At 41.3% G+C, this 25,581-nt stretch overlaps 1 protein-coding gene across 6 annotated transcripts in view; it reads left to right on the top strand.

The window, feature by feature from the left end:
• The window catches only part of LOC106601847 (nuclear GTPase SLIP-GC), a 47,891-nt gene extending 25,381 nt beyond the window's left edge, over nucleotides 1–22,510 (top strand). For 3 of the 6 annotated variants that reach the window (XM_082972848.1, XM_045715625.2, XM_014194252.3), the window contains 13 exons: nucleotides 2,147–2,313; nucleotides 3,995–4,112; nucleotides 4,467–4,575; nucleotides 4,734–4,861; nucleotides 10,759–10,843; nucleotides 13,410–13,561; nucleotides 13,669–13,745; nucleotides 13,884–14,089; nucleotides 14,314–14,564; nucleotides 14,764–14,883; nucleotides 15,496–15,646; nucleotides 19,406–19,447; nucleotides 19,707–22,510. In XM_082972848.1, coding sequence (XP_082828974.1) covers nucleotides 2,147–2,313; nucleotides 3,995–4,112; nucleotides 4,467–4,575; nucleotides 4,734–4,861; nucleotides 10,759–10,843; nucleotides 13,410–13,561; nucleotides 13,669–13,745; nucleotides 13,884–14,089; nucleotides 14,314–14,564; nucleotides 14,764–14,883; nucleotides 15,496–15,646; nucleotides 19,406–19,447; nucleotides 19,707–20,086 — 1,986 coding nt within the window. In that variant the 3' untranslated portion in view covers nucleotides 20,087–22,510. Of the gene's footprint in view, nucleotides 1–2,146; nucleotides 2,314–3,994; nucleotides 4,113–4,466; nucleotides 4,576–4,733; nucleotides 4,862–10,758; nucleotides 10,844–13,409; nucleotides 13,562–13,668; nucleotides 13,746–13,883; nucleotides 14,090–14,313; nucleotides 14,565–14,763; nucleotides 14,884–15,495; nucleotides 15,647–19,405; nucleotides 19,448–19,706 lie in introns of those variants that run through there. The other 3 variants (XM_082972847.1, XM_082972846.1, XR_014391707.1) reach the window with 3 other exon arrangements.
• The last annotated feature ends 3,071 nt before the right edge of the window (nucleotides 22,511–25,581 follow it).

Genomic DNA, 25,581 nt, shown 5'->3' with positions numbered 1-25,581 from the left:
CAACCCGGAAAACGTCAAGAACTTTAAAAGTTTCTTCAAGTGCAGTCGCAAAAACCATCAAGCGCTGTGATGAAACTGGCTCTCATGAGGACCGCCACAGCAAAGGAAGACCCAGATTCACCTCTGCTGCAGAGGATAAGTTTATTAGAGATTCCAGAAATCTGCAATTAACTGCACCTCCAAATGCAGCCCAAAAAATGCTTCACAGCGTTCAAGTAAACTTCAACTGTTCAGAGGAGACTGCTTGAATTAGGCCTTCATGGTTGAATTGCTGCAACGAAACCACTACTAAAGGACACCAATAAGAAGAAGAGACTTGCTTGGGCCAAGAAACATGAGCAATGGAAATTAGACCGGTGGAAATCCTTTGGTCTGATGAGTCCAAATTTGAGATTTCTGGTTCCGACCGCCATGTCTTTGTGAGATGCAGAGTAAGTGAGCAGATGATCTCCGCATGTGTGGTTCTCACCGTGAAGCATGGAGGAGGTGTGATGGTGTGGGTGTGCTTTGCTTGTGACACTGTCAGTGATTTATTTAGAATTCAAGGCACACTTAACCAACATGGCTACCACAGCATTCTGCAGCGATACGCCATCCCAACTGGTTTGCGCTTAATGGGACTATCATTTGTTTTTCAACAGTACAATGACCCAAAACACACCTTCAGGCTGTGTAAGGTCTATTTGAACAAGAAGGAGAGAGATGAAGTTCTGCATCAGATGACCTGGCCTCCACAATCACCCGACCTCAACCCAATTGAGATGGTTTGGGATGAGTTGGACCGCAGAGTTAAGGAAAATCAGCCAACAAGTGCTCAGTGTATGTGGGAACTCCTTCAAGATGGTTGGAAAAGCATTCCAGGTGACTACCCCATGAAGCTGGTTGAGACAATGCCAAGAGTGTGCAAAGCTGCCATCAAGGCAAAGGGTGGTTACTTTGAAGAATCTAAAGTCTAAAATATATATTTTTTGGTTACTACATGATTCCGTGTGTTATTTCATAGTTTTGATGTCTTCACTATTATTATACAATGTATAACATTGTCAAAATAAAAACCCTTGAAAGAGTAGGTGTGTCCAAACTTTTGACTGGTACTGTATATATTTTTTTTACTGACGTCTTCAAAAACGTCACTAAGGAACTCATAAAAGGCATTTACATCAGATACAAGAATGATGCTTCAATCTACAACCTGCGCAGGCTCCGAGCAAAGACCAAAACACAGGAACATCTTGTCCATAAGGCCCTCTTTGCCGACGATTGTGCCTCAACTCATGTGAGTTCCGGAATGTCGAACACGTCACATACCTAGGGAACACCGTCTCTGAGGACGGCTCAAGCCAATCATTGGGAAGACTGAGGAACAGGATACTCAACCATAACACCATCCCTCTTTCCACAAAATTGAAAATCTATACTATGGTAGTGATCACAACCCTGCTGTAGGTCTGTGAAACTTGGACCCTGAACTGTCACCACATCAAACAGCTGGAAACATTCCATACACAATCTCTGAGATCAATTATGGTTATGCAGTGGTAAGACAAGGTCTCCAACCTGGATGTAATGCAGAGGGCAAACAGCAGAAAGGCACAGCTCTGATGGACTGGCCACACCATCGGGTTTCCCCAGCACGGTCTCCCAAGAAGGATTTTCTTTGGCGAGCTGCAGCAAGAGCACTGAAAGGGCAGGCCAGCCCAAAAAGCACTTAAAAGACAACCAGCAGAAGGCAACTTAGAGCGAGAAAGAAACAACCATCTAACTGAAGCCAGAGAAAAGCATCATTACTGCACAAACCCGGGTCCAAAACACCAACAGAAGCACTTGTCTGTCCCTCATGACTCAGTCTGTGCTTCAAGACTCAAGAACCCACAATAAACCGAAGTAATGTGCACAAGTCGTCATTATCCAAACTACCAGAGGGAGAAAGAAATGGGAGAGTTGTACATTCTTATATACATGAAGTTATCATGTATCCAGTCTCTCGATTTTCACATTTCTCTGGCGATAGCACGCATTGATTCGCACAGATATACTGTAGGCTTGCACGATACTGGAAAAGCAACTATTGAAGAGATATTCACGCATGACAAATTTCCAGTGATGTGCTGTTAACGTTTAACATATTTTCATTTTTTATTCCCAGAGAGGGAAAAAAGGCTGTGGATATCAAGTAGTGAAGTCTTTATGCAAGAATGGTGGAGTTTACAAACCAAAAGGGAAAAGAGAAAGAAGAAGGGAAATAAACCTTAATGAGAGTTTAGCCTCATGTATGAGAAGTCTAATTGATGAACAGTTTAAGATACATTTCCCGTAAGTAATTTAATCGTTATATATATAGTGCATTTGGAAAGTATTCAGACCCCTTGACTTTTTCCAAATTTTGTTACGCTACAGGCTTATTCTAAAATTGATTAAATATTTCTTTCCCCTCATCAATCTACACACAATAACCCATAATGACAAAGCGAAAACAGGATTTTAGAATTGACCTTATTAACATATCTATTCAGACCCTTTGATATGAGACTCGAAATTAAGCACAGGTGTATCCTGTTTCCATTGATTATTCTTGAGATGTTTCTACAACTTGATTGGAGTTCACCTGTGGTAAATTCAATAGATTGGACATAATTTGGAAAGGCACACACCTGTCTATGTAAGGTCTCACAGTTGACCGTGCATGTCAGAGCAAAAACCAAGCCATGAGGTCGAAGGAATTGTTCGTAGAGCTCCGAGACAGGATTGTGTCGAGGCACAGATCTGGGGAAGGGTACCAAAACATTTCTACAGCATTGAACGTCCGCAAGAACACAGTGGCCTCCATCATTCTTAAATGGAAGAAGTTTGGAACCACCAAAACTCATCCTAGAGCTGGCTGCCCAGCCAAACTGAGCAATCAGGGGGAAGGGCCTTTGTCAGGGAGGTGACCAAGAACCCAATTTGTCACTCTGACAGAGCTCCAGAGTTCCTCTGTGGAGATAGCAGAACCTTCCAGAAGGACAACCAGCCCTGCAGCACGACACCAATCAGGCCGTTATGGTAGAGTGTCCAGACTGAAGGCCCTCCTCAGTAAAATGAACTTCACAGCCCACTTGGTGGCCGGCACCTGGCTCCAGACCATGAGAAACAAGATTCTCTGGTCTGATGAAACCAAGTTTGAACTCTTTGACCTGAATGCCAAGCGTCTCGTCTGGAGGAAACCTGGCACCATGCCTATGGTGAAGCATCATGGCGGCAGCATCATGCTGTGGGGATGTTTTTCAGCAGTAGGGACTGGAAGACTAGTCAGGATCAAGGGAAAGACGAACAGAGAAGTACAGAGAGATCCTTGATGAAAACCTGCTCCAGAGCGCTCAGAACCTCAGACTGGGGTGACAGTTCACCTTCCAACGGGACAATGACCCTAAGCACACAGCCAAGACAACGCAGGAGTGGCTTCGGGACAATTCTCTGAATGTCCTTGAGTGGCCCAGACAGAGCCTGGACTTGAACCTGATCTTACACCTCTGGAGAGACTTGGAAATAGCTGTGCAGCGACGCTCCCCATTCAACCTGACATTGCTTGAGAGGATCTGCAGAGGAGAATGGGAGACACTCCCCAAATACAGGTGTGCCAAGCTGTATGCCTTTCCAAATCATGTCCAATCAAGTTGTAGAAACATCTCAAGTATGATCAATGGAAACAGGATGCACCAGAGCTGAATTTCGAGTTTCATAGTAAATGGTATGAATACTTTTTTAGTTTTTATAAATTTGCACAAATGTCCAAAAACCTGTTTGTGCTTTGTCATTATGAGGTATTCTGTTTAGATTGAAGAGGAATTGTTTTTATTTAATATATTTTAGAATAAGGCTGTAACGCAACATGTAGAAAAAGTAAAGGAATTTGAGTACTTTCCGAATGCGTGTAGAGAATACACATGGAATGGTTAGGGCCCTGTTTAATCAAATCTAGTAACCATCTTTCTGATTTCAACATATTGTGTTTCAGAAACGAGGGCAAAGGTGGCCCAATCAGGGAGCAGATTGATACATTCACCCTTGACACAAACAGCTTGGTTGGGGAGCACCCGGGAGTGTCACTGCATCTGACATTCCTCAAGACAGAGGTAGGGTTTAAAAATAAATCAGTCTTGAGGCCGATATGTAAAGCTTGATAAAGAATGGTAATACTAGCAAGAGCATTGTGTGGTTTTCTCATGTCTTTCATGTATTCAATTGTTACCATGCACCTGCAACAAAGATAGAAGATAGCTCAGATGTGCGAGTGCCATTTTGAAACAAACAATCAGGAAATGCAACATTGAACCCCTCCCCCCTCCCCCACACACCATTTTTAGAATGTAGCCTTGTAAACACACCCTCCAGAAATAAGATTACTCTTATCTGGTCCATAGACTGCTTACAGGGTAAGGAAACCACTTAAATTAGGGTCTTCTTGACCATGTTTTTCTATCTGAAAGGAAACTGAATTGAAGGCAAAACTAATCTTTGACCTCCGCGAGAAAAAGAAAAAAATCTACTCCACTTTAACCGAGTCAATCAAGGACACCATGCTTCGATGTTATATAAGTAAGTCTTAAAATGAAAATGTATTATCTGAGAAAGTGTTGTATTCTAGTTATGAAAATTGTAATGATATTTGGGAAGTAACACGTTTTTAAACATATTTAGAATGTATTAATAGCAGATACAATGGTTATGGAAACAATATGATGACTGTGTTTTAGGGGCATCAGAGCATGCAGGAAAAGATTCTCTGAAAAGGATGAAAGATGAGCTACATCATCACATGAAGAATAACAACATTTTCCGGAAGGCCAAGGAAGATATGCTGGTTTGTTTAACCAACCTCAAGGTTTGAAACACTGTACAGTAGAGTTAGAGTTTGAAAATGCATTTAAGTGACACTCAACAATGATACAATAATACAAAATACTGATAAACAAATAACACATGAAATTGAGTTTTGAGGCACTAAAAACAATCATGGTCAAACATGGTACATGCTTAATCTATAATACATTACATCATCTATACACATGTATGCATAAAAACAAATAGTAAAAGGGTAATGAGTGACTTTGACTACATATCCATAATGCATTTATTACACCCTATAAGCGTTTCATGAACGTGTTATTACAGGTCCCAAACGCATCAATAAAGATTATTGAAATATAGCATATCTATAGCTCATTCGTGTCATGCTATGCAAAAGCTCATATTTAGGTACAGTATCTTAATAGATGTATCATTACAATGACAGCCTAGTGTCATCATTATGGCTGTTCTCAAAAGTGTGCTTCTGCCATACCAGTGCTAGAGACTTTGCCAAACCACGTTTTGAAAATTAAGCTGAAATGTAGCATGTACCAGCCCCATTTCTCCCACCGGCCGCTATAGGCCCATGACTTACCTTCTTCTTCCTCTCACTGAGGTCAATGGTGCATGAAGATCCCCACAGGGTTGAATCCCTAGGGTACATTTTATGGATCAAATCGTGTAGTTGAGGTTCATATCATAACTCATTAACAGCCCTCCTCCACATCACAATTAAGATGGTCATACTGTTCTATAACGCACACATTAAGGGTCTATGTATGAATTCTATGCAGTCAAAGTAAAGTCAAATCTATTTTCCCATTCATAAAGCATTTATAGCTAATCATTCCGTGGTAATTAACTGTGCAGTTTGCCACTGAGCTATAATACCAACAATAAAGGTCTGTGTATGAATTTTATGCAGTCAATATACTGTCATATCTATTTTCCCATGCATTCAGCATGTATAAATCATTCCTTACTTATCAAAAAGAATACGGACATCCTACAATATAGAATGTTAAAAGTAATATTAACATTTTATAAAAATTTTCCAGATGTAACATTAGCTAGTTAGCACAGAAAACAATTGCTGAGGACATCGCCAAAGAATCCTACCTTTTGCATGTTACTTTTCTTGAATAGATTGAACAAATATTCATATTCAAAGCATTCAATTTCAATTCCCCATTTCAGACTCATAGCTAGCAATAACTCTTTTAGTGAGTAAAATGTACTAACACAGGGAGGTAAAGCCAGCTAGCGTTTCCTCCATATTCACTAATGTAACGTTAGCAAGCTAGCTAGTTAAGTTAGCTAAGCCCCTGGCACAATGTCAACACGTTTTACAACTCGGTCAAAATTTGGGACATTTCGTAAAAAAATGTAGCAATTTCCCTATTAACATTGTACTTTTGCACGTTACAAACCTTTTAAAACAAGACATATTAAGAGATGGACAGAAACCAGTTCCTTTCATTTTGACCCAAAGCTATTATATTGACTACAAGGTAGCCAAGCGACCACTCTAACAATGGTAATACACTGAGTGTACAAAAAATTAGGAATACCTTCTAATATTGAGTTGCACCCTCCCCACCTTTTGCCCTCAGAACAGCCTCAATTTCTCGGGGCAGGAACTCTACAAGGTGTCGAAAGCGTTCCACAGGGATGCTGGCCCATGTTAACTCCAATGCTTCCCACAGCTGTGTCAAGTTGGCTGGTTGTCCTTTGGGTGGTGGATCATTCTTGATACACATGGGAAACTGTTGAGCGTGAAAAACCCAGCAGCGTTGCAGTTCTTGACACAAACAAACCGGTGTGCCTGGCACCTACTACCATACCCCGTTCAAAAGCACTGAAATCTTTTGTCTTGACCATTCACCCTCTCAATGGCACACATACACAATCCATGTCTCAATTGTTTCAAGGCTTAAAAATCCTTCTTTAACCCATCTCATCCCCTTCATCAACACTGATTGATATTTTTTTTTTTTAACAAGTGACATCAATAAGGCATCATACCTGGATTCACCTGGTCATTCTGCCATGGAAAGAGCAGGTGTTCCTAATGTTTTGTACACTCAGTGGGTACAGTGATTGAAGGCAGGGGAGATCAGGTGGGAGTATTCTAGCCAATGAGAGGGCAGATAAGTGTGAACAACATGCACAACTAAGTAGTTTTTGTCAAAGTTGCCGGAACGTCATGTGCATCCACTTATATCAGTACATTTGTAACAGCCTAAACATTACGAAACTACTATTCAATCAAATAAGCTTCTCGTAATTCTATACTCTCTTATAGACCTTAGCTCACGCAGACAGATTTTAGGAGGAGTAAATCCTTTCACTTCACCTCTTCTCTGTTTGACTGCAGATGAGAGGTGAAAGGTCAGTGTGGCATCACTTCCAGGTGACAGCCTAGATAAAAAAACATACCATCTTCAAAGGTTGTCACTATTTACCACAGCCACAGTCTTAAACCTGCCTGTTTCTACCATTTATCTTCTTAAAACCTGATTTTAAACCTAACCACAACGCTAAGCCTAATGAACACCAAAAAAAAAATAAACACGAATTTCTACGATATGTGACTCACCGCCTCAATTCGGTCTTATGTACCAAATTTTTAAACGTGTTTTTTACATTGGATAAAAGTAAAAATTCAGAGCTAGACAATTGTATACTGTGTATTCGGAATGTATTCAGACACCTTCACTTTTCCACATTTTGTTACATTGCAACCTTACTCTAAAATTGATACACATTATCCCATACTGACAAAGCGAAAACAGGGTTGGTTTTAGAAATGTTTGCAAATGTATTACAAATAAAAACCAGATTCCTTAATGATATAAGTATTCAGAACCTTTGCTATGAGACTCGAAATTGAGCTCAGGTGCATCCTGTTTCCAATGATCATCCTTGAGATGTTTCTATAACTTAATTGGAGTCCACCTGTGGTAAATTCAAATGATTGGACATGATTTGGAAAGGCACACATCTGATCTGTCTAAATAAGGTCCCACAGTTGATAGCGCATGTCAGAGCAAAAAGCAAGCCATGAGGTTGACGGAATTCTCCGTAGAGCCCAGAGACAGGATTGTGTCTCGGCTAAGAGCTGGGGAAGGGTACCAACAAATTTCTGCAGCATTGAAGGACACAGTGGCCTCCATCATTCTGAAATGGAAGAAGTTTGGAACCACCAAGACTCTTCCTAGCGCTGGCCGCCCGGCAAACTGAGCAATCAGGGGAGAAGGAACTTGGTCAGGGAGGTGACCAAGAAACTGATGGTCACTCTGACAGAGCTCCAGAGTTCCTCTGTGGAGATGGGAGAACCTTACAGAAGGACAACCATCTCTGCAGCACTCCACCAATCAGGCATTAATGGTAGAGTGGCCAGACGGAAGCCACTTCTCAGTAAAAGGCACATGACAGCCAGTTTCGAGTTTTCCAGAAGGCACCTAAAGGACTCAGACTATGAGAAACAAGATCCTCTGGTCTGATGAAACCAAGATTGAACTCTTTGGCCTGAATGCCAAGCGTCACGTGAAGCATGGTGGTGGCAGCATCATGTTGTGGGGATGTTTTTCAGCGGCAGGAAGACTAGTCAGGATCGAGGGAAAGATAAACGGAGCAAAGTACAGAGAGATCCTTGATGAAAACCTGTTCCAGAGCACTCAGAACCTCAGACTGGGGCAAAGGTTCACCTTCCAACAGGACACTGACCCTAAGCACACAGCCAAAACAACACAGTAGTGGTTTCGGGACAATTTTCTGAATGTCCTTGAGTGGCCCAGCCAGAGCCCGGACTTGAACCCAATCAAACATCTCTGGAGAGACCTGAAAATAGCTGTGCATCAACATTCCCCATCCAACCTGTCAGACCTTGAGAGGATCTGCAGAGATGAATGAGAGAAACTCCCCAAATACAGATGTGCTAAACTTGTAATGTCATACCTAGGAAGACTCGAGGCTGAAATCGCTGCCAAAGGTGATTCAACAAGGTACTGAGTAAAGGGTCTGAATACTTATGTAAATGTGATATTTCCATTAAAAAAAAATATACATTTGCAAAAATTTCTAAAAAACTGTTTTTGCTTCGTCGTTATGGGGTATTGTGTGTAGATTGATGAGGGGAAAAAAAACGATTCAATCAATTTTAGAATAAGGCTTTAACGTAACAAAATGTGGAAGAAGTCAAGGGGCCTGAATACTTTCCGAATGTACTGTATCATACACTGCATTTGAGGAACAATGGGAAAGTAATTCTGCTTTGAAAGTTGATAAACTTGTAACCACACTTTTGTCAAAATGGGCCTTGAATATTTTGGTACACCTACAGAAGAGCTCAGATCTTCTTTGTCTACACCCCATTCAGCATTGTTCACACCCTCTTAAGCCTTAGCCCCACCCATCTCTTTAAGGATTCACATGTGAGGCCGTGTGCTAAACAGAGTTAGTTGTGAAGTAAATAACCAAAGATTAAGACTAAAAGTGGTTAAAGTAGTATCAAAAAGTAGTAGTAAAAATATCCTAATCTGACTTTGGTGTAGATCATGTTGGGCTTCACATTACCGTCTCTTGTAAACATCACTATATCAAATCAAATCAAAGTATATTTGTGAAATGGTTACTTGTGTAACAGTGTTGCTGCCGTCCCTCTCCTCATGGTATGTCAAGATGGTGCCGAAGAACATGGCTGACGTTTTACATTCTCCCAACCAATTGTGCATTTTTTTTTTGCGCTTTGTGTAACTTATTTTTTTTACTTATTGTGTACATAATGTTGCTGCTACTGTCTCTTATGACCGAAAATAACTTATGGACATCAGAAAAGCTATTACTCACCGCGGACTGGAAGAAACTTTTTCCTTTAACGAGTCCAATGAGAAGTATATCTTGCTTTCACTGGAACAGGCCCAGAGCCAAGCCTTTTGCGTGAAGAAAAGGGGACGCAGATTGGGGATCCTTCTGAAAATCCGTAGGCGAGCGAGTAAACTCCCAATGCCTTCCATTCTTCTTGCTAATGTGCAATCATTAGAAAATACAATTGATGACCTACTATTAAGATTATCCTACCAACCCGACATTAAAAACTGTTACATCTTATGTTTCACCGAGACGTGGCTGAACGAAGATACGGACAATATAGAGCTGGCGGGATTTTCCATGCACCGGCAGAACAGAGACGCTACCTCTGGTAAGACTAGGGGTGGGGGTGTGTCTTTTTGTCAATAACAGCTGGTGCGCGATGTCTAATATTAAAGAAGCCTCGAGGTATTGCTCGCCTGAGGTAGAGCACCTTGTGATAAAATGTCGACTAAACTATCTACCAAAAGAGTTCTCATCTGTATTATTCGTTGCCATCAATTTACCACCACAAAACAAATCTGGCACTAAGACCACTCTCAACCAACTCTATAAGGCCATAAGCAAAGAAGAAAATCTCACCCAGAAGTGGCGCTCCTAGTGGCCGGGGACTTTAATGCAGGCAAACTTAAATCAGTTTGTTCTAAAACTTTTGACCGGTACTGTATGTTAGTGTTCAAATGAAGTACAGTTGTGTAATGTCTGTACATGTAACATCCCTTCAGTTTACACAGCAGATCGATTGATGTTTGCTAAAGGTAAATGTACTCAAGTGTTGTTGCTATTGTCATGCTTTCACACAGCAGGTTAGGGGTGCATTTTCAGATGGGTTTAGGTTAGTACTTCTCTTGGGATCTGCATGTTTCCACAGGCCACCATAGCAATTATGATCACACTTGCTGAATTCAAGTATTTGCGGCTTGAAAGCACACCAAAATGCACTTAAGAAGAACTTAGTTTATGAACACCCGGTGCACAGCATTTAGACTTGGTTGTGGTAAAGTACAATCATCACTTAGTGTGAGAGTGGACTAAATAATAATTTCTGTGCTACATTAGGATCACATCATGATGCAGCTGAAGTGTAAACTACAAGAATCAATGGATCTCTCACTGAAGACCCCCAACAGCTCATTTCTCCCAGGTAAATGAAACGGACCAAATGCTTTACCTATTCCAATATAGTTGAAATCAAGTCAAGTACTCGTCAGAACAAGTCTGGAAACCATGTCCCCTTTATCTTGAGCTGCATTTAGCTTGTCATAAGTAAATGTTTTCAAGTAATACATTACTCACATTACTTTCAATATTGTTGTTTGTAAACAATTGAGTAATAAACATTTATATTTTGGGTTATAATAAAGTAAGACAAGAACACAAACAATTCAGGATTTTGTCCATGGCAGCCTAAAATGACTAAAGAAACCTCAATACTGCATGACAGCTAGATAGCTTTTTACTTAAAGGAGACATTTAGTATTTTACAAATTGATGTTAGTGTGACGTGGTGAGGTTGGACCTAGGTGCAGAGAAGAGACCAGTCAAGGAATCAGTGCTTAAGGATAAACATAAATTCTTTAATTAGAAACGGTAACCGAAGGATCACAGTAACACTGGAAAAATAACAACACAGTCTCAAACTCAATCAGGAGCCAAATGTACACAGCAAACAATTCAACCTTCTGCAAAGGAAACCAGAAAACACACCTCTTTTAACAGGGAAATCATAATGAGTAATAGGACACACCTGAGTGTCATTAATGTCTCTAGGGCGATCTCTGCTGCCCTCTGGTGACAGGTGGAACCATGACAGTTGGTTCCTTACCCTTAAAGTAATCCATTGGCCAGGAGAAACTACACTGCTCAAAAAAATTAAGGGAACACTAAAATAACACATCCTAGATCTGAATGAATGAAATAATCTTATTAAATACTTTTTTCTTTATATAGTTGAATGTGCTGACAACAAAATCACACAAAAATAATCAATGGAAATCCATTTTATCAACCCATGGAGGTCTGAATTTGGAGTCACACTCAAAATTAAAGTGGAAAACCACACTACAGGCTGATCCAACTTTGATGTAATGTCCTTAAAACAAGTCAAAATGAGGCTCAGTATTGTGTGTGGCCTCCACGTGCCTGTATGACCTCCCTACAATGCCTAGGCATGCTCCTGATGAGGTGGCGGATGGTCTCCTGAGGGATCTCCTCCCAGACCTGGACTAAAGCATCCGCCAACTCCTGGACAGTCTGTGGTGCAAAGTGGCGTTGGTGGATGGAGCGAGACATGATGTACCAGATGTGCTCAATTGGATTCAGGTCTGTGGAACGGACGGGCCAGTCCATAGCATCAATGCCTTCCTCTTGCAGGAACTGCTGACACACTCCAGCCACATGAGGTCTAGCATTGTCTTGCATTAGGAGGAACCCAGGGCCAACCGTACCAGCATATGGTCTCACAAGGGGTCTGAGGATCTCATCTCGGTGGCTAATGGCAGTCAGGCTACCTCTGGCGAGCACATGGAGGGCTGTGTGGCCCCCCAAAGAAATTCCATCCCACACCATGACTGACCCACCGCCAAACCGGTCATGCTGGCTGGAGGATGTTGCAGGCAGCAGAACGTTCTCCACGGCGTCACCAGACTCTGTCACGTCTGTCACATGTGCTCAGTGTGAACCTGCTTTCATCTGTGAAGAGCACAGGGCGCCAGTGGCGAATTTGCCAATCTTGGTGTTCTCTGGCAAATGCCAAACGTCCTGCACAGTGTTGGGCTGTAAGCACAACCCCCACCTGTGGATGTCGGGCCCTCATACCACCCTCATGGAGTCTGTTTCTGACCGTTTAAGCAGACACATGCACATTTGTGGCCTGCTGGAGGTCATTTTGCAGGGCTCTGGCAGTGCTCCTCCTGCTCCTCCTTGCACAAAGGCGGAGGTAGCGGTCCTGCTGCTGGGTTGTTGCCCTCCTACGGCCTCCTCCACGTCTCCTGATGTACTGGCCTGTCTCCTGGTAGCGCCTCCATGCTCTGGACACTACGCTGACAGACACAGCAAACTTTCTTGCCACAGCGTGCATTGATGTGCCATCCTGGATGAGCTGCACTACCTGAGCCACTTGTGTGGGTTGTAGACTCCGTCTCATGCTACCACTAGAGTGAAAGCACCGCCAGCATTCAAAAGTGACCAAAACATCAGCCAGGAAGCATAGGAACTGAGAAGTGGTCTGTGGTTACCACCTGCAGAACCACTCCTTTATTGGGGGTGTCTTGCTAATTGCCTATAATTTCCACTTGTTGTCTATTCCATTTGCACAACAGCATGTGAAATTTATTGTCAATCAGTGTTGCTTCCTAAGTGGACAGTTTGATTTCACAGAAGTGTGATTGACTTGGAGTTACATTGTGTTGTTTAAGTGTTCCCTTTATTTTTTTGAGCAGTATATAATCCATGTTTGGTTTTCTTTAAACAGCCACTACAAACTTCAGATAACTTTAGCCACCACAAGCTAACAAACAATAGAAATGATGGAGACATTTGAGGATGTGTTTTTTTCTTCTTAAAATGAAATAGTCAAATCACCTTAAAGTAACATCAAACCAAATAGAGTTAATTTCAGGGGATTGGCCACTATCTAACATCAAATTATAAAAATCTTGAACTTCTCCTTTAAAAGCTGATGCTTGTCCTGAATCCTTTCTCTTATGCAGATGATGTCACTGTGGAGTATAACAAGATGAAGATGTACTATGAGAAACTGATGGGTTGCTCTAGTACAGTACAATTCACTCCAAGATTGGATTTACACACAAAAACTAACGTATTTGAATCACAGTCTGGGAATGGTAGGAAGTGTGTGCAGGTATGTTTGTGGGGAGTTGATAAACCACATCTAAACCATAGGAATTCAGTCTGAGAGTATTTGATCCGATGTACTAGGGTTGCCTGGTCTTCCATTTTCTGTTACAGGTGTCAACAAGTGTAACAATGTTAAATCCTGAGATTGTCAAAGAACTTACAACACATGACCGCAAGCCTACTTATAGGTATCTATGGATCACTGAAACGTTCAATACTTTATCATGGCCTTTTCCTATGCTCATGTTTACCAAATGAGTGCTTGACTTTTTTTATTCCCCCAAAAAGTTTACAACTGTCACCTTTGCCCTTCGTCTGCCTTGCAGGCTCCAATGCCCCAAGGCAGGTCTTTTCCAGTGCAGTTCCACTGGACTGGTATTTCTGATGGAAGGGAAGGGAGATGTGGTTTACATGATGACTCAATGGGACAGCAGACTCCTGGGCTCCATGACACCAGCAGGACCCCTATTCAGCATTGACTGTTCTGAGCAGTCTGTCCGCCAACTTCATCTCCCACACTGTATGTGTGATGGTAAGTGATGCATCACTGTATGTGTGATGGTAAGTGATGCATCATTTCAGTATATTGATTGTTTTAATATACAATATCAAGATTACTTTAAAAATACAATTATAGAACAGGTATAATGGGACACTAACGCTGAATAATACATTCAATAATAATACATTGGATGAGACTTACAGTAAATTAAAGCATTATTTACAGTCAATTAAAGCATTGTTCTTATTCTGCAGAGAAGGATGAGAAATTGTCCGTAGCCCATGTTACTGATGGCAACATGGAGATTGTTCAGCCACTGAAGACGACTGCTACACACGTGATTGTAAACATCACACACCTCTCCCTCTTTGGCCTCATCAGGGATGTGTTCTCCATCCTCCCGGTCCGAAGCCAGGTGCTGCTGTTCCTCCAACCACAAGGGAACAGACCTCAGAATTGCATACTGAATGTTATTTTATTGCCCAAGAATGTGCCACTTTGTGAGGTAATGTTTACAGTATGAAGGAATTAATTCTGCACACTGCAAGAGCTGTTTTGTAGAATTAACTTGAACGTAGATATTGCTCTAGCTTGATAAGTGGTGGTAAAATGGTTCATTACCATTAATAGATTTCTCTCCGAAGTGTTATTGTGAAGGTATTTGATCAGTTTACCCTGAAGTAATGCACCTTTATTCTTTGAAGGTGGAACATCAACAGAAGGGGAGTACATTCATTCAATCCAGCTCCAACTGCACATTGAGTCCTAGAGGAAAATATGGTCTCTGCTGTGAACTGGTGGCAAATTCTAGGATACAGCCAACAGTAAGCATGGTCATCACATACTACCATACATTCCTATATGCACTGAGTGTACAAAACATTAGGAACATCTGCTCTTTTCGTGACATTGATTGACCAGGTGAATCTTGTTAAATCCACTTCAATCAGTATAGATGAAGGGGAGGAGACAGGTTAAAGAATTTAGATATGGATTGTGTATGTGTGCCATTCAGAGGGTGAATGGGCAAGACAAAATATTTAAGTGCCTTTGAGCGGGGTATGGTACAGCAGTTGGCTTGTGTCAAGAACTGCAAAACTGCTGGGTTTTTCACGCTCAACAGTTTACCGTGTGTATCAAGAATGATCCACCACCCAAAGGACATCCAGCCAACTTGACACAACTGTGGGAAGAAGGGGTGTGACTCAATATTAGTAAGGTGTCCTTAATGTTTTGTACACTCAGTGTAAGTATTCCTTTATAATGTGCTGGTTTGTGGTGTTGGGTATGATGTGTGGTTTTTATGTGCATGTACCTGACACCATGAAGTTCCCACAGGATAACAAGTTATAAGTGCTATATGGCCAGATACAGTAATTCTAGCTCTCTGTTGATGTCTATATTTGGCTAATATTCTTTTTCATTTTCTGTTTCAGAGTGGGCAGTTTGACTATGACTATAGCCCAAACTTCCACCCCACATTTCAAGTGTTTTTAGACGGCATGTCGGGTGCAGAGAACATCAGACTGAGTCTTTTAGACAGAGGATGTAATGACCAAATAGTGTGGGAGTGTCTAATTCCAACAGGTTAGATCAAATGCCAGTTGGTTATGAACCTGTAAACCCCTCACCCCTACTCATTTAAACTGTATACAACACACTGTACACCCCTCACCACTACTCATTTAAACTGTATACAACACACTGTACACCCCTCACCCCTACTCATTTAAACTGTATACAACACTGTACACCCCTCACCCTTACTCATTTAAACTGTATTCAACACTGTACACCCCTCACTCCTACTCATTTAAACTGTATACAACACTGTACACCCCTCACCCCTACTCATTTAAACTGTATTCAACACTGTACACCCCTCACCCCTACTCATTTAAACTGTATTCAACACTGTACACCCCTCACCCCTACTCATTTCAACTGTATTCAACACACTGTACACCCCTCACCCCTGTCGTGACGTGGTATTAGTTAATGTGACGACTGTTGCTCATCGAAGGATTAACGGTTTATAATTGCGTGATTAAATGAATTAAGCAATGAATCAAGCAATTATTAACTCATTAACCTGGGGCACCATGGGAAAATTATTTTGATTGAGTTTCTATTTCCCAAATTAACTCAAAGGATATCAGAATATCGATTTTACAACAGTCACTAAATTAATCAACCTCTTGTCTCATGTCTGAACGTCGCATAATCCGGGAATCTGCACGAACCCGGGCTACACCAATGAGTTTACCACACCAATCTTAGTTGATTATTTATTTACTAGCAAGCTAAAATGATGATAAAAATACACATACACAAAACACAGTATAGCTATTGATTAGGACTTAGTATAACGGGCCAACACACTATGGCGCGTGTTACCCAAAATGGGGATTTAAAAGAGAGAGAAACAAAGAAAGTACACGAGAGAAAAATACATTTGGGTTCATTTGTCAGCTATGCTTATTTAAACCTAGCCTTGCCCCGAACTGCCGCTCTTATGGGTCAGAATATAATGATGTAATTACGTGTTGGAGGTCTCAGGTGGGAAGCTCCGCGTGGGTCGTTTAGGCTTCTCAATGACGCACTTCTCCGGCGCAACTCTCTGGTTGTCCTCACAATGTCAGTGTCCTTCTTGGCTTAGTGGTCTGATCCCTCGCCCTTGATCTGAAAGGGGTCTTCTGAGGACAGACAGCTCTGTAGCTCAGAGCTCACAGCTTCGGGCTCGAACGGTGTATATACCACGATTCAATGGAGAGTGGAGGCTGGGTGGTTCGGCTTGAATTCACCCGCTTAGACACAGCTACTCGTCCGTAGCTCGTGTAGAAAAATATTTCTTTGTCTTCAACCGTTGGGGCGGACGAGCCTTCGCTGCAGCTTGGGGTCACTTAGTCTGATATGTTAATTCTTCACTCTCCGGTTCTTATACCCTCGTGTCAGAAGTGGGCGTAACCGCCTTTAGGGCAATTCTCTGGGCGTACCAAGTTAAGGGACAAGGCCTAGATTTGACTAAAATCCAATTTTAGACACTAACTTCACATTTCATCCTTAACCAAAACATTCTCTTTGATTTGGATATTTTCCACACAACGTACAATGTATAAACATCAGGCATATACTGGGAAAACTCTTAAAGGTACAATGTTTTCATAATAACGTCATCTCTTAAACTTTAATAACAATACAAAAGTTACATACATTTTCATATTCCACCTCTCGTCATGACCACCATTGTGGCTGACGGAAACCATTGTTCCAAAGTCCCTTTATTGCATGTTTAATGTTCTGAGGCCAGTTCTCCATTGTGAGGACAAAGGAATTTCTCTGTGGCCTAAGGTTTATTATGGGCGTGAGGGGTCATAAAACCCCCACATCTTCAGACCCCTAGATCTCTCCTCCTCTGTTGGGGGTTTGGGAGATAATCTGTAGGGTGGTGGTCTCCAGTACCCAGACCTGATCAGGACAGTCATGACACCCCCTACTTATTTAAACTGAATTTAACACACTGTACACCCCTCACCCCTACTCATTTAAACTGTATTCAACACACTGTACACCCCTTACCCCTACTCATTTAAACTGTATTCAACACACTGCACACCCCTCACCCCTACTCATTTAAACTGTATTCAACACACTGTACACCCCTCACCCATTCTCATTTAAACTGTATACAACACACTGTACACCCCTCACCCCTACTCATTTAAACTATATTCAACACACTGTACCTCACCCCTACTCATTTAAACTGTATTCAACACACTGTACACCCCTCACCCCTACTCATTTAAACTGTTTACAACACTGTACACCCCTCACCCCTACTCATTTAAACTGTATACAACACACTGTACACCCCTCACCCCTACTCATTTAAACTGTTTACAACACTGTACACCCCTCACCTCTACTCATTTAAACTGTATGCAACACACTGTACACTCCTCACCCCTACTCATTTAAACTGTTTACAACACTGTACACCCCTCATGCCTACTTATTTAAACTGTATTCAACACACTGTACACCCCTCAGCCCCTACTTATTTAAACTGTATACAACACTGTACACCCCTCATGCCTACTTATTTAAACTATATTCAACACACTATTACACCCCTCACCCCCTACTTATTTAAACTGTATACAACACACTGTACACCCCTCACCCCCTACTTATTTAAACTGTATACAACACACTGTACTCCCCTCACGCCTACTTATTTAAACTGTATTCAACACACTGTACACCCCTCACCCCCTACTTATTTAAACTGTATACAACACACTGTACACCCCTCACCCCCTACTCATTTAAACTGTATTCAAACACACTGTACACCCCTCACCCCCTACTTATTTAAACTGTATTCAACACACTGTACACCCCTACTTATTTAAACTGTATTCAACACACTGTGCACCCCTCACCCCCTACTTATTTAAACTGTATTCAACACACTGTACACCCCTTACCCCTACTCATTTAAACTGTATTAAACACTGTACACCCCTCACCCCTACTTATTTAAACTGTATTCAACACACTGTACACCCCTCACCCCTACTTATTTAAACTGTATTCAACACACTGTACACCCCTCACCCCCTACTCATTTAAACTGTATTCAACACTGTACACCCCTCACCCCTACTCATTTAAACTGTATTCAACACACTGTACACCCCTCACCCCTACTTATTTAAACTGTATTCAACACACTGTACACCCCTCACCCCTACTTATTTAAACTGTATTCAACACACTGCACACCCCTCACCCCCTACTCATTTAAACTGTATTCAACACTGTACACCCCTCACCCCTACTCATTTAAACTGTATTCAACACACTGTACACCCCTCACCCCTACTTATTTAAACTGTATTCAACACACTGTACACCCCTCACCCCTACTCATTTAAACTGTATACAACACTGTACACCCCTCACCCCCTACTCATTTAAACTGTATTCAACACACTGCACACCCCTCACCCCTACTCATTTAAACTGTATTCAAAACACTGTACACCCCTCACCCCCTACTTATTTAAACTGTATTCAACACACTGTACACCCCTCACCCCTACTCATTTAAACTGTATACAACACTGTACACCCCTCACCCCCTACTCATTTAAACTGTATTCAACACACTGCACACCCCTCACCCCTACTCATTTAAACTGTATTCAACACACTGTACACCCCTCACCCCCTACTTATTTCAACTGTATTCAACACACTGTACTCCCCTAACTTCCTACTTATTTAAACTGTGTTCAACACACTGGATAAAAATAAATCTGTTTCGATTTTCTTCAGATTTCGAACCACCTCATGTCAATCCGATCAACCTTAATCCAGGTAGGGTTTTGTTTTCTTTGATATGGAATGTGTTTGAGTCTTGTCATCAATCAATCAATCAATCAATCAATCATTGTTATTGTTATGTACATCATCAAGTGATCAGTCTTGTTAAGAGAGACACATTCAGGTCATTAAATATGTTTTGTTGTATTTCGTGGCTTGTTATGTAGAACACAATTGTTCTTGAGGGTTTTAGATAATTGTGGCTCTAATAATATGACCTAGATGTGTATGCATTTTCTGACATGAATCTCAGGTGCTGAGCCTGAACTGAACAAGCTCTCAGGTGAAGCGTTTGTGGATAAGCATATGGCTGATCTCATTCAGAGGGTCACGATGGTGCAGTATGTAGCAGGTGACCTGCTTGTGGAGGAGATGATTCCAGATGAATTGTACTCAAGAATCCTCATGGCTTCGCCCAGTCAGGTACAAATGAGACTGATGTTTGATGCTGTACAAGTAGGAGGAACAACAGTGAAATCTGCCTTCTACAAAGCTCTCCTTAACCATGAACCTCGTCTTGTCCAGGACCTGGGTAAGATCAAACTCCTCCTCTCCCCTGTAGCTCAATTGGTAGAACATGGTGCTTGCAACGCTAGGATAGTCGGTTTGATTCCCAGGAGCACCCATTCGTAAACATATATGTATAAATATATATAGTCCGTTTGGATAAAAGTGTCTGATAAATGTCATATTTTATTATTATTGCTCTCCCACTATGAGTACCTGAAACATGGAGGGACATTAGAACGGACCCTGTAAATTGCAAAGTTTCCCAAAATAGCCATAATATTTCAAATAGATGGCCCGCACTTAGGGCTTGTACAGACAGAATACATTTTGTGGACAGAGAGTATATTGTTCCTATAGTGTGTATTCCAATAGTGTGTATTCCCATAGTATGTATTTGTATGTGTGCATTCCCATAGTGCGTATTTTTGTTTGTATTCAGTGTGTATTCCCATAGTGTGCATTCTTATGTGTGTATTCAGAGTGTGTATTATTATGTGTGTATTCCGAGTATGTATTCCCATCGTGTGTATTATTATGTGTGTATTCAGAGTGTGTATTCCTATAGTGGGTATTATTATGTGTGTATTCCCACAGTGTGTTGTATTATGTGTGTATTCAGAGTGTGTATTCCCAGCGTGTGTATTCTTGTGTGTATTCAGAGTGTGTATTCCCAGCATATGTATTCGGAGTGTGTATTCCCGTGGTGTGTATTCCTATATGGTGTATTATTATGCGTATTCAGTGTGTGTATTCCCATAGTGTGTATTTTTGTGTGTATTCTCATAGTGTGTATTCTCAGTGTGTATTCTCATAGTGTGTGCTCTTATGCGTGTATTCATAGTGTGTATTCTCATAGTGTGTATTCAGAGTGTGTATTCCCATAGTGTGTATTCTTATGTGTTTTGTTGGGAAGCAGCAGCTTACCGCTGATGAATGGGATGGCCTGGGATGGTTCTCGACCGTTGAACAAAGGGCAGCAAGTGGTCCCTCTTCCAGAGCAGGATGTCAGAATACTACAGTCACTATGCTCCTAATCTGCATTGGAGTGTTGGGAGATATGACTGACAGCAGGAAGTCTATGAGGATTTAAAGTTAAAGATGTTATAGTCTTGTGTTTGTGCTAACATTCCACTACTTGACACTTCTTGTCATGCCAAACAGTCTGGCTGTACGGCATGTCAAGAATCAATCAAAATCAAATCAAAGTTTATTCATCACGTGCACAGGATACACTGTGTGTAAATTAAAGAATGTGGGTGTGTGTGAGTTTGTGTGGGTGGGAATGTGTGGAGTGCTGTGCGTAGACAGCCAGTGATTGCAGGTAGACAGTCATTGATAAGCTGTTCAGCAGTTTTAATGCTTCAGAGCTTGCCCCCAGTGATGAACTTTGCAGCCTTCACCACCCTCTGTAGAGCCTTGTGGTGGAGAGGGATGCAGCTGCCGTACCAGGCGGTGATACAGCCAGTCAGTATGCAGCTCAATGGTACATCTGTAGAAACTGGTGCCAAGTTTTTTTCAGCCACCTGAGGAAGAACAGGCGCTGGCGTGCCTTCTTGATAAATGCACCAATTAGTGGCAAGGAGTGGAATGTTACCACAAACACACCAGATTTCTTCATGCTAGTAGTGTGTCCTAGTGTTTTCAATCATTTGTAACCATGTTCATTTTTAAATGTCTTTTGTCTTCTTAATTCGATTTTTTTCTATGTAATAGGGTGGTGCATTTCCTAATTTCTCTCATTCACTTATATTAATGTAGTGAATATAAATTACAATTTTAATATTGAAATGTTGACTTAATACCATTCATTTTCTACAAATGTGTTGAACTATAAGGGTGCAGAGTCATGTTAGTAATAGTCAGATTGTATATTTCTGACTGACTACTCTGTACTCTGGTAGTACTGTAGCCTACACAGGTCCAGCCACCACAAAGATAGAAGGAAAATACATATCCTAGAGGGCAAACTTTAACCTTGTGATGGTCCAATTGTTGCTGTTTACCAACGTTTCCATTCTATTTCTCTGAAATGTTGCCTTACTCTCCTTTTGGAAAAGCAAGCCTCTATGGAAACGGTGTAGTCAGAACATTATATGCAATGTTGAGTATTGTCATATATTTTTCGGTTTATTTAATTGGTCTGAATTTTCATATCTTATCAAAAAGTCCTTTATTACACAGATGTTTACTAAGTTTGTCTGCTTTTGAATGGAAGCATATTCTTTGAGCTACTACAGTTTATTAATCATGTGTTGGTTTATTTTTCATTCATTCAAAGGATTGATGAGGTATTGTTTATGCTTGAATTATTGATTAATCATTTTATAGATGCTTTTATGCAGAAATAATAGCTGGATGTGTTTCTTTCCAATTTACCATTTAACCAAAATGTGTCAATGTGATGTTGTTATAACCTAATAGTTATGTTTAGTCATTTTGTTACTTGTGTATTGTTGATTATTGTTATGTCCGTTGTGGGGGAAATAGGGTGTTTGAAAATCATGTCCTCTTATGGGTTTATTTCTCAATAAATAATGACTATAAATAGTTATGGTGTGGCGATTCCCTTCACATGAAACAACATGGTGTAGTGTTTAGGGTGAGGAGGGTTAATGATTGTACTAACAAAATAGCTACTATATGGTCAATACAAACGTTCAACATGATTAGAATTCATTTTCAAATTCCAATTATCATGGGTCTTATTACAAGAAATACATCATGCTAAATGTATATTATCAACATGTAACACTGCCATACTATACCACAACCAGGTTTAAACAGGAGCATAAGGAGCTCTGCCTAACACATTATACACAGGTTCTAACAATCCAGGTTGAGCTGACAAATGTGGAAATGAGCAAACCATCACCAGGTAACAGTACAGTATCTGTTTTCTCTGTTCCTTAGAGTTAGAAAAAGACAAGGCCCACTCAACATGTAGATTAGTGAACCAGATGGACAAACATCACCCAACGTTCATCATCAACAGGACAGTAAATACTTCCAACTAGAAAGTGGCTGGAGAAAGTCAGGGGAAAACTGGGCATCAAACTATAAATGATTCTTCAAAAACTGGGTCAAACTTAATGTCAAATCAAAACCAACAGCTCTATTTCCTCTCATCTGCTCCTTCCTCTGGGCGGCCACACCCAGGTCTCATCACACCTGATATTGATGAACCTCATCATCCAATGAGAATAGTTCAGAAATTAGACAGCCGTCACCGGGTTACGCAACAGCATGCAAGGAAAATAGTGCCAAAGGCTTTGTCAACTATAATATCAATGTACAAAACAAAGCACTTTTTGTATTTAATAAACACACACATTTCAAAGACAAAGCAGCAACACCACACAACTACAATATCTACCTACAGGAGGCCATGTGTATAATGTTGATGTAACCTACAGATTTTAAAAGCAGGTTGGTATGAGCATGAATTCAAGTCATGGTTTTCACATGGTTGACCTTGGTGTTAGTGTTGGCTGAGCTGGTTCAGAAAAGGCCATCCACACAGTGTACCTCAAGCTGATAGGTTACTTTGGTTGCCCTTTAATGTTTTCTCACATCCACCAATAGATAATCAGCTATAGCTCAAACATGCAGTGTCATAGAGCATGTCTCTGTCATAGAGCATGTCTCTGTCATAGAGCACGTCTCTGTCATAGAACGTGTGTGTGTGTGTGTGTGTGTGTGTGTGTGTGTGTGTGTGTGTGTGTGTGTGTGTGTGTGTGTGTGTGTGTGTGTGTGTGTGTGTGTGTGTGTGTGTGTGTGTGTGTGTGTGTGTGTGTGTGTGTGTGTGTGTGTGTGTGGAGTCGGCTGTCTGCCTGGCAGGTTCCCCTCTCTACACTGCAATTCTCTGCCTCTAACCCTATTACGGGGGCTGAGTCACTGGCTTACTGGTGCTCTTCCATGCCTTCCCTAGGAGGGGTGCATCACTTGAGTGGGTTGAGTCACTGACATGATCTTCCTGCCCAGTCCTGCGCCCCCTCGGTGTGCTGTGGAGGAGATCTTCATGGGCTATACTCAGCCTTGTTTCAGGGTGGTAAGTTGGTGGTCTGTTGATATCCCTCTAGTGGTGTGGGGGCTGTGTTTTGGCAAAGTGGGTGGGGTTATATCCTGCCTGGTTGGCAGTGTCCGGGGGTATCATCAGACGGGGCCACAGTGTCTCCCCTCCTGTCTCAGCCACCAGTATTTATGCTGCAGTAGTTTATGTGTCAGGGGACTAGGTTCAGTCTGTTATATCTGGAGTATTTCTCCTGTCTTATCCGGTGTCCTGTGTGAATTTAAGCATGCTCCCTCTAATTCTCTCTCTCTCTCCCTCTCCTCCCGGAGGAACTGAGACCTAGGACCATGCCTCAGGACTACCTGGCCTGATGACTCCTTGCTGTCCCCAGTCCACCTGGTCGTGCTGCTGCTCCAGTTTCAATTGTTCTGCCTGCACCTATGGATCCCTGACCTGTTCACCGGACATGCTACCTTGTCCCGGACCTGACATTTACTCCTGAGGTGCTGACCTGTTGCATCCTCAACAACCACTGTGATTATTATTATTTGACCCTGCGGGTCATCTATGAACATTTGACCATCTTGGCCATGTACTGTTATAATCTCCACCCGGCACAGCCAGAAGAGGACTGGCCACCCCTCAGAGCCTGCTTCCTCTCTAGGTTTCTTCCTAGGCATTTTTCCTAGCCACCGTGCATCTGCATTACTTGCTGTTTGGAGTTTTAGGCTGGGTTTCTGTATAGCACTTTGTGACATCTGCTGATGTTAAAAGGGCTTTATAAATAAAATTTGATTGATTGATTATGAGCGTGTGTGTCGTGAACGTGCAATTCCACATGTGAATGTAACATTTTCACGTGTTGTTTTACCTGTGAAACGACAAATGTGATTTTCACATAAATGTTTTTTACATTTGAAAATGCAATTCCACATATGAAAGTGAGATTTCCACATGTTGAGTTAACATGTGAAACCACAAATATCAAATGTGAAATTACAAATCACATGTGAGGTGAAAACATGTTATTTGCCCCACATGTGAAAAGGTGTTAACATGTGAACTCTAAATGTAATACATGTGGAAATATGGTTTCACATGTGAAATTTAAGTTCAAAAGGTAGAAAATAGCTATTGCACATGTGAAACTGCAAATTTGACATGTTTTTTTGTAAGTGTGGTGACGATGACATTAAAATATTGGGGACGACATCCATACAAGTATTACAGTCCGATTTACCCCCCAACATAGTGTGAAATACACGTAAAAACAATAGCCTAAAGCTAGGCTTATTCTGATAGCCGGTAATGAGGAGATTCTGGATCTACAAGGCGTGTGAGTTTTTATGGTTTTGGTCGAACTGTCTTAATGTTTACATACTTCAGGTGCACAGCAACTGTAACTGAAAGGAAATCATTGTTTATTATTAGCCTCATTGTTATTCCGAACATAATTGATCTTGAGGTTTTTAACATCTATCATATCAGATAATTGTAAGTCACTCTGGATAAGATCGTCTGCTAAATTACTAAAATATAAATGTAAATCTGATCTGGTTTATGGAACATGATCTTTGTACGGTAACTTAATATCTTTCCTTTGAATGAG

Source organism: Salmo salar, chromosome 03 (genome assembly GCF_965601325.2).
Source record: "Salmo salar chromosome 03, fSalSal1, whole genome shotgun sequence".
Classification (NCBI taxonomy): domain Eukaryota; kingdom Metazoa; phylum Chordata; class Actinopteri; order Salmoniformes; family Salmonidae; genus Salmo; species Salmo salar.
Note: the sequence above shows the minus strand (reverse complement) of the source record. Positions and strands in the feature narration are given on the sequence as shown.